General features: G+C 37.4%; 1 protein-coding gene across 1 annotated transcript; it reads left to right on the forward strand.

Annotated features, from left to right (window-relative positions):
* The first annotated feature begins 413 nt into the window (after positions 1-413).
* On the forward strand, positions 414-15763 carry LOC145776110 (corticotropin-releasing factor receptor 2-like). Its single transcript, XM_082587514.1, has 9 exons — positions 414-536; positions 719-823; positions 2348-2499; positions 5011-5131; positions 8730-8883; positions 9608-9741; positions 9908-10132; positions 11459-11579; positions 15272-15763. Exons 1-9 carry the CDS (start codon positions 414-416, stop codon positions 15547-15549), a joined length of 1413 nt encoding a protein of 470 aa, XP_082443640.1. The 3' UTR covers positions 15550-15763.
* Positions 15764-17046: the final 1283 nt, after the last annotated feature.

A 17046-nucleotide genomic window follows, 5' to 3' on the forward strand; every position in this document is an offset into this window, starting at 1 on the left:
GTGTCGCCTTCGGCGAACACGCCATCGGGCTTCGCCCGCCGGCTGTCAACTACGCTTCTGTCTTGCACTGCCAATACTTTGCCCCCCATTGTTGAAGGTCTAGCGGCGCCACTGATATGATTCTTTAGCATTTCTTTTAAAAATGTATTTTTCTTATAGGCTTGATAAGGGCTATATGACTAGCCGAAAACGTTCGCTTATTGTTTTTTTGTTTTTATAAATAAGAATATTTTCAGAATTTTTACACAATTTTATGACAAAAAACTTTTGCTTAAGAAAAAGTAAACATTTTCCTGCCAAAAAGCCAAGTCAGGAAAGGTTTATGGTAAGTGTCGAAACGCCACTTTCACCGGATATTGATAAACTCACAGAGCGGTCAGAATCAATCTTTGCAAGGCCAAGAATTCGCAATAATGACTGTTAAAAGCTACTTATTGCAAATCCTGGTCGTGCGATATGCAGTAGTTGCATGGAAACAAAAGCAGTACGACGTCCTTTCTGAGCTAAAGCCGTTCTTTTCCATCATTTTTGGAGATGTGGGTGGAAGACACCACAACTGAGCACCTTACTATGGTGACACCCTAACGTTCACGAACAAAAAGATGGGTTATTGATTTTTTTGCAATTAATTATCCTCAACTATAACTTACTTTGCGCTGCAAATGTTAAAACGATTATACAAAAATACTGACGGAAGGTAACCTATCAGCCGACATAGATCAACCGTCGAAATATTGCAGATAACGTCACAAGAAAGTGCCGGTCCAGTGGAACCTGGGAAGCAAAAACCGATTATTCGGCCTGCCGTCCTATCTTAGACGAGGTAAAAACCTCTGCAGCCGGTTAAAACTTCAAAAAAATGATTGATGTATATTTTTTTAAACAAAATTGCGATTCACCTCTTAACCTTAAGCGAAAGAAATGTTATTTATTTTACTTGTCTTGTTTCATCGAAAAAGTATAAAATATTTATTTTTTAGGTATTACGAAAATTTACTTGTCATGCAGTGAGAAATTTGATATCAATATGCATGTTTTTCAAATGCACAATGTTTAATAGCCACTACTGTAGTAGTTCGTAGCGTGTGTGCATTGATGCTTGTATTTAGGGCATGATATGCAACAAGTTAAAAGCATACTTCGAATCTGGAGACAGGAATCTTGTTGAAGAGGTAAATTATGGTTGAAAGGCTTTAACAAATATCCTTTCGGTTGTGGTTTTACTTGAATAATTAATTGAGTTGACTCTTTACCCCTATCTCTTAGGAATAAATTAAAACGCCAATTTTTTCTCGAGAGACCGGGATTTTGATAAAATTTTCTAGCAGGCTATTGCAAGCTTGCTATCTTTTGCAATCTAATCTAGGCTACTACGACATTAATTATAATATTATGCTGCGGTTCATTAAACGTATATCTGTTGCCATTCTAACAAATCGGAGATTAAGCAGGTTAATATCAACAGGGGTTCATAATTATTTGATTTTTTTATATTTTGCATCAATTGCGACAACGCACAATACACTGCGAATTAAAGATTTCACACAACAGCCAGTTGAAAACAGTGAAGGGGCATACGTAGTAGGCATGCGTCAGCTGCTGCTCCAAATTATTAGGCATGCCATTACATATCATACCGAGACATATTCGTTTGTGGTGAAGCGGTGTCGAACCAACTTCCTTTCGAGCGCAGCCGCTCTCATCGCTGGACCACGAAGCTGAATTTCAACTTGGAAAATTATTTTTAAACTCGAAACAATTTTGTTCTGTGATACTCAATTAGACGTAAACTGTAAAGGCTGAGCTGGAAAACATCACACTTTGCTTATGAAATTCAACACTATAAAAAATTCTTGCAGGCAAAATCAAAAAATGGGCAACTCAACCTGAAAATGAACTTGATACAACTCTGTAAAATTGAACTCAACCCAAACCAACTTAGACTAAGTTAGTCCATTGAAACTGCATCAAATGCATATTACGCTCAACATTTCTTTCAAGTAATTGCAACACGTTTTAGGAATTTCGGTTTTGCACTGACAATTTTATAGTAGCCTAATTTAGTTGAATGCCAGCTTGATTATGTGAAATAGTTCTTGCATGTGTACTATGTAGTTCTTCAACACTACAGCTTGTATGTATTTTACAAAAATCGAGTAGTAGTCGTTTATTTGCTGTAAGACCGTAATATTTTAACTCTAGAAGTGTGAAGAGTCGAAAACAAAATCATTTTTAGGCTACGTTGCTATTTTACTAATGCGCTTGATGTTTATTGCAAGTGAATTTGTGTAGCCGATTTGTAGTAGCAACATGCAGTTCAAAGAATACTTCTCAATTTTTACTATAGACTGCTTTTGTATATACCGAAATTGTACTTTCCCAACCACAGGAAGTCTCCTGCGAGAATTATCTTGGTGCTCTGCAAATGATATCTTACATTGGAAGGGCTGTCTCTTTGGCGTCTTTAACAGTGACTTTTGTTATTTTTTGGAAATTAAGGTAGGCGTTGTATTGTATTAGAGAAGGCAAAACTATTTGTTAATTTTGTCGCCTATGCATGATATAATTTCATTTCACTTGAGTTGACTGTAAAATACACCCCATGATTGTGAACAGCCGACTTTTGTTGAGGAAAACTGTTTGTTCATTTAAAACTCAAGAATAGTTTATTGCATTGTTCACAATTATTTAGTGCCAAAACGAGAAGGATGGGAATATATAATTATCGTTGTTTACTATGCATAAATTTCAGGTGATAATACCATCAATGCTGGCTTAACATGCCGTGGGTAAACGGAAGAAATCTACATTTTTAAAAAGGAAACGCAACTTGCAAAGAAGGGCTTCATGAAAAATGCAACATACAACAGCAATTGGTTTCCAGCTTTGCTTAATTGGTGACAAGCATATGCTATAAAATGAAACATCAAACGATACTTTAAAATAGTCATAAATCGCCCAATTTTGTGATCTTGCTTCGCACCAAAGGTGGCGCCGTTGAGGTTTCAATTAATATGTCAATGTAAGCCTTTCCAACATTTCTTGGTTCACGACACTTTAGTTAAAAAGCTAAACAGATAAATTTATAAAGCATCACTAGAAAAACACACAAAAAATACTAAAATAGGTCATGGTATTGAGCCCACCAAAGCATAGGAGAAAACAATACAGTAGCTTAAGGTAGTTAACGAAGGCAGCAAAGTTTGGAAAAGGAAAAGAGCAAATTCATACTGATCAAATCCTTTTTTTCTGTAGGCTATAGCAGATTTTTTTTTTTCAGACAGAGGGTCAACTTAACTTGTAAGCTATTTAGATATACATGTAGCCTATGCCTCTTGCTGTGTTTTGGATTTATATGGTGTTTTTATGAAAATAACTTCGATCTAAATTTTCAATCACTAAACAATCAAGCTAAAATTCAGCATAAAATGAAAGCATCCTAACTAAGTGACACAATAAAAAATGCAAAATTAGTAGCCTAGATGGCAAAAACTAAGTTGTTTTTGCACTGCTGCAGTCTTCAATTTAACATAGGCTACCGTACATCAATATTTGACTCACAGGGGAAACAGCCTTAGCCCTGTTAGAAGTACTGCTGTAACCTACAGAAGCAGTAGCGTTGATAAGAGGGTCCAGAGGTAAGCTACGATCTGGGCTTGACATATTTTGGGATCTGCAAAACTTGTTTGAAGATTTCAGATGCCGTTTAGCCTAGTGGTACACATAAATACAAGGTATCTCGAAAGCAGGGAATTTTTGAGATGTTAGGTGTCTCTGTCATAGAGAAGCTAACTGATCTTCGAAAAGACCTTTTTTTTGGAGATACCTTGTTACTTTTTCAGAAGGTGTCCAAATGTACGCTTGGTGGTATCAAGGGTCGACTTGTCTTTTCAACGGTCCTGCATAGATTGGTTCAACTGGAAATTTTGGAAACATTCTTAAAATTAACAACATTAAATTAAAATAGGTTTTCCTAAACTCTTTGCATCTTAGTAGAAAGCAGGAATAGAAAGATGAGAAGATGGCAATCTCGCTACAATCTCCAAGCGATGTAGCCTACCGCAGTCTTAGACCTATGAAGTGGTTTCAAATAGCTGCTTTATACTTTCAGCATCATGATATTTAATCCAGTTTTAAAATATTTTGGCATCGGTAAGCTATGTTATAACTATCAGAGGTACCATGAGCTTTGACGTAATGCCAGGGTTGGGTCAATCTTAGTCTAGGAACTCATCTGTAGTCAAATCGCATATGGAACGTCTACGAACTTGTTTTCTTGGTTGATTCCTCGGTGCTTGCAACCCTCCACACGTCGACAATGTGTTGACCCAGGTCGTAAAATGCAGCTTTATAATTTCAAACTTGTGAGCCTGGAACAAAGATTTACTTAAACCACTAAAGGCTATTACAACTACAATAGGCTAAGCTATATTTCAACCGTGGTGAATTATTTTGTGGCTTAAGTGTTTCAAGTTCCCCAAAGCAGAACTTTGGTTTGGTTTTGAATTTTTATCCTCCGACTGACAAAGCCTTGATCATGGACTTCTAAATAGTAGCACCTGGACTGGAAACTCAGTGGGCAACATGACCAAACAGTTGGTACAACAGTTGACCAAAAGTGGGCCAACAGCCAAGTAACTAACCCTGTTGGCCCACTGTTGGCCAACTGTTGTACCAACTGTTTGGCCTCATGTTGCCCACTGAGTTTCTAGTCCAGATGCTACTATTTAGAAGTCCATGCCTTGATAGTATAAACTAAAGTTTAAAGGCTAAAGTCCAAAGGCTTTTTACTCGGGGCCGGTTACCGAGATTGGCAAAATGAAGTTTTTCCGATTGTTGAAATATTGTTGATGGAGAGTTAGTCTATCCATTAGGTACCTCTGAATGGAGAGCAGACCTTCGAATGCCTTTCTCAAGCGCACACCCCGAGAGTCAAACCAGCTCTGCTTCTTATAATAATCTACCATTACTTACGCATAAAAAAGCAATAAGAGTAAATGATATTTTTAGAAGCATTCGATGTTGGCGGAACATCATTCATTGGAATCTCGTCGCATCTTTTATAATACGGAATGTGATGTGGATTGTTTTGAACTGCACGATCGACTATAAATCAAGGCGAATGAACACGGTAAGCGTATTCCAAAAACAATTATAGCAATATTTGGTATAATAATTCGAAAAAGGGCGATGCACTATATTAGATTCACTGCAACCTAACACTCAACTCTGTAAAATGAAATGGACTCCAACAAAACAATTTTCAGGAAAAAATAAAAGCAAAAAAAAAATTATTATGCGTTGCATGTTCGCTTCAATTGCATTTAGCATACTTTCCTCGGCGTGACATTGAATTTCTTTCAACATTCAATTTTAACAACGTATTGATAGGGAAAAACTTCTTTCGATAACATCTTCATAATTTACTCAACTAAACCCTAGTTGCAATAGGAATACCATTGTTGCTAAGTATGGAGCACAAAAGGTATTTGGTCTAGCAAAAATTGTATACGCATAATGGCCAAGGTCAGTAGTTCTTTACAGTAGCGTTGACAGAGAGGTCAGAGGTCTTCCGACGTACACCGCGTATTCTGTGGACATTGTGCGTTTTTCTTAGAAGTGTCTTCATTTGGAGCCCGAGGATCTGATTGGTACCACGCCCGAAATATTCTCTCAACGACCCTGGCTCTTGACCTTTAACACTGCCGGACTATTAAAAATAAAAAAAAATTTGCGCACCGGTAACCACAGTAAGGAAGGCACGACTAGGCTATTTTAGAACAGGTGCAAGGAAATAAAAAGACAACTTATGCAAAACTATATTCAAATGCTTAGTGTGGCCAAGGCAAATATGTCAGTGTGTGCTGAGGCTAAATTTATTTAAAAATTGCTGGTATAAAATAGGTTATATAAATATCTATAAATGTTGCAGAAAATAGTCTACTATTGAGATTGAAATACAAAGTTCTGGTTTGTACGCAATAGCGGATTCAGAAAAAAAACAAACATGACAGGCTCTACAATTTAAATGACATAAAAATTTCTAGCGAAAGAAACAATGTAAATTTTGAGAACCAAAATTTTGCCTTGTTTTGTCCGCTTTCTTGTGTAGCCTATATGTAGCATACTACTCCAACATTCTGTCTTTTCGCCTAAGACTCACACTTCGTATTCGACTTATAATGCATCCAATTAAAATCCAGATTTCTATCGAAGCTGGAGCCCCAAAGTTTGCTGATTGAAATTAAGTTTCAAATCAAGTTTTTTCATTGCACATGATTTTAATAGCACACCATTGACGAAGAATATGCCTATAGTCTTGTATAATTTTTCAGGGAAGTTTTGTATATCCGTTGCAGTGTTCCCACCTTATCATAATTTAGTAGATTGGCGTACACATGGCGCATATTATTTCATACTTTTATAAACACTGAAATAAGCTAAATAAATTGTTAAATACTATACTTCGTTGAGGAATGTGTTTTACTTTGACTTTTGTAGGCTATTACTATTTCAGTTTTTGAGCGGCACAAAAGTTCACACCTTTTATATCTAGGTTACTGCTGAAAACACGCAATGTCGCTGGTTAGGTCAATGAAATGATTGAGTGAGCAAAGCGAGCGAGAAATTTTGTAAGAAAAATAACATGTTATTGCCTCGATTTTGGGTAGGAGCGTATGGCACGTGATCAAGTGTCCTCCTTAGATCCGCTACCGTTTGTATGATTAGTTGAACAACACTACTGCTAGAAATAAGATTGAAATACTTTATAAGTCTAGCTTCACAGATGAACATTACAGTAGAAATAGCATAAAATTATGCTTACATGAAGAAAATGCCGAAACAACGAGGCGAAAAGTGATTCATTGAGCAAATTGAACTAAAGCCAGCTTTTTGTTGGCGGAACCACTGGTCTAGGCTATAAGCAGTGATGTACGCGCATACAAAAAATATTGACGCCGTCAGCGTAAACGCAAACGTTCGAAAAACCATACGCCGTATGCGTCAAGGTAACTTGTAAAAAAAAGTTGGCGGCGTCAGCGCATACACTAGCGTAAACTAATTTTGTTTGCTAGGTGCCAAACATTCACACGGTATGAACCACTTGAAACAAACAAGTTTTATTTTCAATTTCCACGAAAAAACACAAGCATCTGAAAGTATTCATCTGACATTTTGCTGCGTTTTGGTTTCAATATGTCTTTGCCCATTGAAAACATTCTTTCAACTGCAGCGCTGGAAGGTATTGGCGTGTTGTAGCGAAAAAAAGACTTTAAAAAGTATGCGTTGACGCTATACGCTAAAAAACCGCGAAAACTTTCCGCCTTAGCCTCAAGCGACAACTATCCAAAAAAATGTGGCTGTAAGCTCTAGCGTAAACAAAAAGTCTACGCCGCAAGTCTACGGCGTAGAATTTGCGGCGTAAACGTACATCTCTGGCTATAAGCAACGAAAATAGCTCAACAATAAAGCATGCATGGAATTCATTGATTTGTGAACCTTTTGCAATGCAAAGTTACGGATCATAGCATCCAATAATAAAGATTTTGCAACGTTTTATTGATGCACAACATGCATAGGCTGTTCAATCGGTTTTGAGTCATGATGGAGCGCAAACGTTTTTTTCAAGTTTTAGTGTGCTAAAACCACGCTCTCCATTAGCACTTGTTTCATTTATTTTTATTGTTATAAAATTGGTGCATTTTTATTTTAGTAGTCTAGTAAAAATGGTTTCCTTTCAAAAGTGAAAACACAAAAACTATTCGTTTTTCCTTGACAATGTTATGCTAGGGGGTGAAGTTGCTCGACGTCCCCTCCTTCTCGGAGCTCCTCGAAATGAACAGAATTGTCAGAACACATCAAAACTGTATCAACTTAGACAACAGTGAAACCACAAAGGTCTATCTGCCAATGCTTGTGTGTGTCTTATTCTACAAGCATCGTACATATTTAGAAATACGAACTAAAAATAAAGACTTCGTAGATAAAATTCATAAATATTTAATTTTTTAATTGCTAAAAATATATAGAATCGTTGAATATATCAACGTGTTAAAAGAAATCTGGTTAAAATCTTGCTTGTATGCACTGTAAGCTGCATCAAGAAGCATTTAACCAAAATCTTCAACTTCGTAAAACTGAATAAAACGTGATGACTTCGGTGGTACAGAAAAGATGGCGAAAAGAAGTTCGTTCATTGCTAGTGTTTTTTGTTGATTCTCTTTCGAAATTTGTCTTCAGAACGAAGTTAACGAGAAGAGAGTCAGCGAAAAGTACTCGAGCAATGAACTACCTTGTTTTCGCCATTTTGAGTAGCTTAAAACTGGTGTCGAAAATAAAACTAGGTTAATTTGAAAAAAAAAAATAATAATAATACACTCTTCTACATTTAGCATAGCTTATTGTAGACCTACTTACAATAGCGTGGCTAGAGCTGGGAGTGTAATATTTAAAACTTTTTTTTCAGACGTATATGAGATAGTGATAATAAACAGTTCTACCTTTCATTATTGTTGATCCACTCATCTTGACGTCAAGTAAGTGTTAAGAGGGAGGTTTAAGGTTTTTAACCCTTCTCTGGCAACGCTACTGCTTATCTCTACCTCATCCTCTCCCCTGTTTATTGCAAATTAATAGAAACCATGATCAGAGAAATATTCAAACAATAACTGGGCAGCTATATGCCTATAATACTCAAAAGTAAATCTCTCTAAACCACATGTTTTTAGGTTCTTTGCAGAATTCTGGTGACCATATTCAATTATAGTCAAATGACTAATTACTTTTGGATGTTGGTCGAAGGCTTGTATCTTCATATAATGGTGGTATTAGCATATTCTTCTAAAAAAATCAAGCTCAGATATTATTTCCTGGCTGGATGGGGTGAGTCGCAGCAATGATCTGCTTTGAGCAAGCGATTCTTTTTTAGTGCATGAGTGCAGACTGTGGAGGCTACTCTATAGAATTAATAGTGTTAACAATACAAAATAAAAATAAAGCTATTAGATAATAATACAGACTTGCCAGCTAAGACCATTGTGGATCTTGGGGAACAGTAAGATAGTTAGGCCTATTGTCTAAGCTAAAAGCCGCGCTTCACTTAATACAAAAAAAAGGAAAGATGTTTCAACTTTATTGGGTGTTACAATAAGATTGTATGTTTGAAATGTTCAAAATAAGTGTGTTCGTAGCATATTGCATTTGGGTAAAATAAAGCTAAGCTTCATTTGTTAGAACACCCTTTGAAACGAAACTTTTAGTAAAAAATTAATTCGAAATAAAGGAATTTTGCCTGCAACGAAACTTTGTATCAAAAGACTCTTGTTTTGACTACTCCGAGCAAAACTTTTTTTTAGCACCTTAGAAAGCCTTATCTTAAACTTGGCCTATCTACAGTTTACAGACTCTACAGTAGCCTATGACATTTTTCAGGACAAATAGGAAATAGCTTGCAGTAGGCTATTTGCTGTAGACTGTAGCTTATATCATTTCGACGATTTTGCATGTAAGCTTAGGCTTCAGTGATCGTAAACCAATGGAAATAGCATAATATTAAATAACCAAACATTTTAATACTATAAAATTTACAATTGCGCTATTGGAATAGGTTTTCCTTTTCCATTTATGATCACTTGGGTTGTCCTAAAGGCTGTATATGAAGACACAACCTGTTGGATGCGTAGCAGTAACAAAGAAGTGGCCGATTACAGCTGGCAAATTCCAATTCTTATCATATTAGTGGTAAGAACAGTTTGGCTGAAGAAATATATTTATCATGACCGTAAAGTGCATTGTAGACTAAACCAAGTTGTTTGAAAAATCAAACTATCGACCATTGAAAAGAAATATTGATGCTCCACGTAATAATAACCACTCTGAGTTTCACAGTCAACTTTTACATCTGCAGATAAACGCGATGATTTTAGCCAATATCGTGCGGATTTTGATTACGAAGCTCCGCTCTCAGAGAATGGGGGAGGATCGACAGAGGTTCAAGAAAGCAGTTAAAGCAGCGTTTTTTCTGTTTCCACTACTTGGTGTAACTTACGTGGTGTTTCTTGTCAGCCCTGATGAGGGAACGATCGGTCAAATTGTTTTTCTATTCTTGAACACCATTTTGCAATCTTTCCAAGTAAGAAGGAAGCATCATGTTTATTTTAAATTTATGTAATTGTTAGCTTATAAGTTAACATCTTTCCACACAACATTAGGCTATACTAGTTAATCACCAATTAGGCTACCTCAAAACGTATTGATGATATATTTTTTGGATGATCGGTCAGCTTTTATTAATTGATTGTAAGAAAGACGTAGGCTGTATCTGTTCGATCCCTATTTGACACAATTCCATCAACAAGTGTAAAGGGATGCTCAAACGTTATATGACTTCACTTTCTTGCTTTTCCACACCTGCTCCATATTGTCTCAACAACGCTATACAAAAAAATTTCTGACAAATATATCGCCATGTTTTAAGACAATTTGCAAATTTAATGCAAGGTTATGTTTCAACTTCCATCCAGGAATGGTGATTTTCAATGTGAGCCCAGCACAGGATTTCAGGGGAGGGGGGAGGACTCAAATGAGAATTATTGCACACGTCGGTGGGAGGTCTAAGGGACCTTTCTCAGAAAAGTTTGAAGAAAGAGTTTTAAAATTGCGCATTCTAAGAGAACTTTCAGCTCAAATCAATAATAAAATTCTGTCCAATGATACTGCAACAGAGAGCAAAAAGTTATTTAAGTTACATAAAACCAAAACAACTGTTCTGTTTAGTTGCACAATGCGAGACCTGACAGACATTCAGTCAACCAATGGTTTATTTGCAAGAAAAGCACATGGTCGAAATATGCAAGTTGTATAATGTATATACACTGAAAAAGTGGCACAAGTTTCCATACAAGGAGACAATGAAACGACGATCAACCAACTAGTCAGTTGCCACCTTACAGATATGATAATTTGTCATTTCAGACAAAAAAAAATGTAACTGCCACTAACAGTAGCCTATACCAATATCTATTGGCCAATAAGCTAGCTTAAAACTCTGTTAGTGGGTGCATGTATGAAAATATTTTTTGGGGGGCAATTGTCCCCCTGACTACGCCTATGCACGCAAGTGTTGAAATTAACTATTTGAAGATGGCTAAAAATGTAACCTTTAACCTGTGTCATATATCCTTTCCACGAAAAAAAAACACACCAGAACTTTAACTTGCATTATGACCTGTTTATGAACCTACTTTACTTTACTGGAACTGGTTGCCAGAAACACTCACGCTACCAGCAGGTGAAAGTTTCTTTAAAGACATAGGCCATGTTTAAACGTTTTTAAATATAGCCTACGTGGCACATCTTAAATTTTGATGCCCCTAAATCTTGAGGCCTTGGGCTTCAGCCTTTTTAGTCTAATGGTAAATCCGGCACTGATCAAATCACAATACCATTAACTTTTTAGGGATTTTTGGTTTGCGCAATTTATTGCTTTGCTAACATGGAGATACAAAGTGCTATCAAAAAAGAATTACAGTCATGGATACATCACAATCGTATTCCTTGCTTTCAAAGAAAAGAAAAAAGTAAGGCGACATTTTTTCTTCTTTGATTTCTTGTGTTGTAGCCTATTTTCACAATGAAAAAAATTACTTAACTGGAAAAGATTTTAATTTCATAGTAAGGATTAGACATTGTTTGCTATACCTACATTTGTGCTTGCTCTAAGCTATATCGTGTTCTGAAGTTGTACAAAAGATCGATAATAATGACCAATTAACGGATGTCATCTTCTAAGAGTACCGTAGTACTGGTTCTCAAACTGAAATCCACGGATCCAAGAATGACATTTTGGAGTTCCACGAAAACCTTCTAACATGATATTTTCTTTGTTGTAATAATCGGTTATAGGCAAATTGTTCGTAAACAATTGTTTGTAAAACAATTGTTCGTAAACAATTGTTCGTAAAACAATTGTTCGTAAGCAGTTGTTTGTAAAATTAAATCCCTAAAACAATTCTTCGTAAATCATTTCTTGGTATACATCAATTCTTAATTGCATGCACGAAGAAATGCTTTACGAACAATTGTTTTACGAAGAATTAATTTTACGAACAATTGTTTTACGAACAACTGTTTACGAAAAAAACGTCGGACACCGTAATAATCTAGTCATATTGACCAGCAGTTTTGACAGGGGGTCCAGGGGTACTTTTGAATACGGACCCGGATCATTTTAGGGGCCAAGAAACTTTCCAGACGGCAGGAAACAAAGAAAACACTGCAGGTTTTTCGGAGACCTATCGTTTTCTTTAAATGTGTCATATTCGGAGGTCCCGGGCCTCTTATTAAAACTGGACCCAAATTATCCTTTCAACTGCCTTGATATTGACGCATCAGCCTATGTTGAGTTTTTCTCATTACTGTTACTATCTGACACAACATTCTTTTATTGATGGTGGTATCACTGTAACACAATAATTTTATTTAATCAGCTGAAGCTCAATCCTTTATGATATCCCAATGTTTGGTTTTCTTATATTGGGCCTATGATGAAATCTATTTTTTATTCGATGTTGAATGAATACGTGATACTGCTGTGAGATATATAGAGTGGGCGTGTACGTAGCCTACGCTAGATGTAGCGCAGTAGCATAACCAGAAGTGCTTTTAAGAAGTGAAATGTTGTCTTGAATAATTGTTCAGTTTTCTGAAGACTACTTGATTCAGCCAATGCGCACTCTGACAAAAGTTTTATACGTTTCTTCCTTGGTTTCTTTCCAGTAACTCATTGCTTCAATACGCCTTTACAGAATGAACTGCAGTTAAGTGGGTAGTCTTGTTGATAAGATTAATTTCACAGCAAAAGTGTGATATCGGTTTGTCATTAGAGGATCGAAAACGATCGTACATGATTGCTTCAAGCAAGAATTTTTTTTTTTCTAATAAGCCATCAAAAAAATACGGAATTGCTCGAAAGGGACGTTGCAACCCATTTGCAAGAAATCTTTTAGTTGGACCAAAGGAGCGCATTTTATGACCACAATATCTTTTTTAATATTTGCGTCGTCTGCTATTATAAATATTGGAAGCTAAATTTAGTAAAAAGCGCAACTTCTTTTGCTGTAGGGATCATAAAAAAAAACATTTTTCAATTTACAAAGATTGCATTTAAGTTGAGTTTCTGGGGAAAGTTCCTCAACAAACTTTGGATAAAGGGCCAAAAAATGTAAAGCAGTTGTAATCACCGACTTCTGCCATAGTAGCTATAGGCTTATTGTAGTCGCTTGGTAAGTTCTGTCTGCCTAGCTTCGATAGACCAACAGTGCTGATAGTGCTTGTTTGTAGGCTATTAGTTAGCCTATATGTAGCGATTGGACGCATCCATTAAATCATGCCTTGGTGTAGTGACATCTATTCTGCATTTGTACCGCAAGACCAAATTGTAGGCTACAAGCATAAACTCCACTGCACTGTATACAAACTATAATAACAATACCGGTGAATTGTTTCATTTGATGCCCATTGTGATAACATACAGTGCACTGCTATCACACATGTGCACCACAACAGGCAGCTAGAAACAGCGAAGCGACATAGCCTACTGTACAGAATCAGCTGCTCCCATTATTTCAGCACGTCATTAAGTGTCTTGCCAAGACACAGCCGCTTGCTTTGGGGAGGTGTCGAACAGGCGTTCTTTCGAACGTCGTGCAGACTTTCTCACAACTTGGCCAGGCGGTTGACAAAATCAAGAACACGACGAGTGTGTACTGAGGTTTGACCATGTTAGTCCAACTGGTCGTCCAAAGAGATTATTTTTAGTAATGCTTTGCATTTTACAACGAGCTGACTCTCAATAGTTTACCACATTTATTTTTGCGATCTATGATTGCTTTTATAATTTTGTGGGGCAGGGGTTGTGTCGAACCAGGCCCGTAGCCAGCCGGGGCCAAGGGGGCCTCTAACCTCCAAAAAAAATTTCGCCCCCCTGGCAAAATCCCAACGTTCTCAAGCAACAGCTACAATTATAATGATTTTGCTCATCTTTTCCGTTTTTTTCTTTTTTTGGCCCCCCCTAAAAAAAGTTGGCCCCCCTTGCTCTGCGGTCTGGCTACGGCCCTGTGTCGAACAATAATTCCATTTTACTGCAGATAGACTCGAAACAGACGGTCCGCTTCCTTGTTAATGTAATGAAATCGCGTGATGGCGATTTTAATCATAGATCTACTGCCTACTGGGTTTTATGTTCTCCAAGTGGTTAAGTGTTGTGAGATCAGCTTAATTTATTAGCTGTTGGCCTTTCTTTCTTTACACTCACTTTGCAAATTTGATTTAAATTTGTGATAAAATCTTAAGTTCATTCAATAAACATAACCAGGAACCACATAGCCTAAGCCTATAGGTTCACCTCAATAGCTTTGCAGAAGCCACAAGATCAAGCAGCGCTGGTTCGACTCTCGGGATGTGGGCTTGAGCAACGCATTTAGGAACTGCTCTTCATTCGGTTGCACGTAGTAGTGGATTGCATAGCTCCCAGACAACAACACTTTAACAAGCGAAAACTTCACTCTGGCAATCTCGGTAACCGGCCTTCGTCAGTGGTTCAAAAGAATCAAAGCTTCTACAAGTAGGCTATACGAAATTGCCAGGATAAAGTTCTCAAAGAAGCTTTCTCAGTCAGAGGCCATAACATTTCCAGAACTGTAGGCCTAACCTAGCTAGCATGCTCTTCGTCCTAACTTCTAACACGTGTTCGTGATTGTGCAATTTAGTAGCCTATTGCATATGCTTCTCAAAGAAGCTTTCTCAGTCAGAGGCCATAACATTTCCAGAACTGTAGGCCTAACCTAGCTAGCATGCTCTTCGTCCTAACTTCTAACACGTGTTCGTGATTGTGCAATTTAGTAGCCTATTGCATCTATGGTCTATGCATAGACCATAGGTCTAGATGCATAGCATAGCTGCATAGGTGACGGTCTATGCATCATCTATGCTACTATGGTCTTCACTACAAACAAAATTAGGAGTATTTGTACAGTACTAAGATAGGCTATTTTTATTTTTACAAATATTTTGACTTCTCACAAAGAACTGCAGTAGAAGTAGGCTACGGTAGGCTTTTTGAGATTACTTTAGGCAGCCACTAATAAAGTAGTTTGAGCAAGTTTTAAATGAAAAAATGCTCTCTCTTCGTGGTTGCACAAGGAGAAAATGCATTAAGATATGAGGCCCCAGAACAAAAAAGAATTGTTCAACAAGCAAATATGTTTTCCAGCCATGCGACGATCGAGCATATCGCTTTCGAGAACAACGTTCACTACCGGTGTTGGGAAACAAAAACACAGGAACAACGATGAAAGAAGTTCAAAGAGCAGCACACCGACGTTGAGTCCAGCTTCTCACAAACCACCTGCAATCCCTTTGATAGAAACAGCCTATGCTCCCTCAATGCCTCCGCCTTCAACAGAATGCTTTCTTGCAAAAGATAAATACAGCGACACAGACCTGTGCTTATTAGCAGATGCCACTCCAGAAAATCAATCCAAACTGTAGTCTATATAACAGCTTAATTCAAACAAAAGAGTTGTTTGCCATCTGCATATAGTCTACGCAGGCTGCTCTTTTATGTTGTCATTGTTTGTAGATGTGAGTTTTATAGCGACTTTATAGTACATCAGTGTAACCTATGTTGACAGATAAAAGAACAGTAGAAAGAACACGAAGTACACTCTGTAGGACCTATATAAATTTTCCTAAATGCTTTTCGTACCTCATTGTTTAACATTAAACTAAGTTTCAAGACTTGTCACTTGTCAGAAGACCATCAGCTTACTATTATCACAGAGAAAAACATGTTATTTGTGTATGAACCAGTGGCGTACCTTAAAAGAAAATTATAGGGGGGGCAAAAGGAACTGTTGGAGGGGCAAACGTCATTCAATATGAATTATAACGGTGTTGCAACGTTATAATAGTGTTAAAACATTTTTTGGGGGGCAAAATAAAACTTGGGGATATTTTCTCCCAAAACTACGTCCCTGGTGCGAACACGGTGTGTACACTGCTTCAACAAGCGGGTCTATTCTGAGAGCGGAAAAATGGAGAAGGCTACAATGAACGAAGTAAGGCAGTTTGAATTTCTAGCCAGCGGTCTGAAGCTAGCAGTTTGCAACAAACTCTGAAGTCTGCTATCAAACAAACTTTTGCTGACGCACGACAACGCGCACCAACACAAGAAAAATTGTCAAAACAGTTAACAAGCTGGGTCAGTGATACAAAACCTTTTCTTTCACAGTTTGGTTTTCCGGTCTACTACAATATATTTGTCCCTCCAAAGGTGGGCTAGTGAAGCAGTGCAAAGCGCACCTGATTGCAAGACTTTTGAATACGCAGCGAATTTCTTTTCAGATTGAATCCATAAGTTTATGAGTTATGAACCACTAGACACACGCATCGGTAAATATGCGAACAATATTTAATAGGCTACAACAGTATTATTGTACTGCAAGAGGGTTGCAAATTGCGGATTTTTCCATGGCACAGTGCGGAGATTTTGCGGACATGGAGGTCATTCTTTTGAAATTTTATGAAGACATCTGTTATTGACAACCTACAAGTAGGCTAAATGAAGTTAGTCAAAGTTTATTCTTTTGGTCTTCTAGGTGCAAGGTGCATAGTAGACTGCTAATGTCAAGCGGAGGTTTAAAACCAGGTTGAGATTTGGCTTGCATGATCGAACATCTTTTTAATTTTTACATTTCGTACAAGGCAATAGCTCTCAAACAACACTTGAAAACAGTGTCCTGCATTCGAGTGCTGATCATGTTTGTTAAGCGGTCTGTTGGGGATTCGCTTTTTGTCTGCTGCCATCGCCGCACTGCCAGCCCGTGGTCTCCAGTCCATTTCTGACCATCATAACAAAAATCAAACATTGCAGACGCAGAGGTCAAAAAACAGAAAAGCGACAAAACGCGAACGCTGAGACGTGCTCACCAACGAAGGTTTAGACAGCTTTAGGCGAAAAGATTTAACACAGTCGTACCACCTTTT

Source organism: Aplidium turbinatum, chromosome 8 (assembly GCF_918807975.1).
Source record: "Aplidium turbinatum chromosome 8, kaAplTurb1.1, whole genome shotgun sequence".
NCBI classification, from domain to species: domain Eukaryota; kingdom Metazoa; phylum Chordata; class Ascidiacea; order Aplousobranchia; family Polyclinidae; genus Aplidium; species Aplidium turbinatum.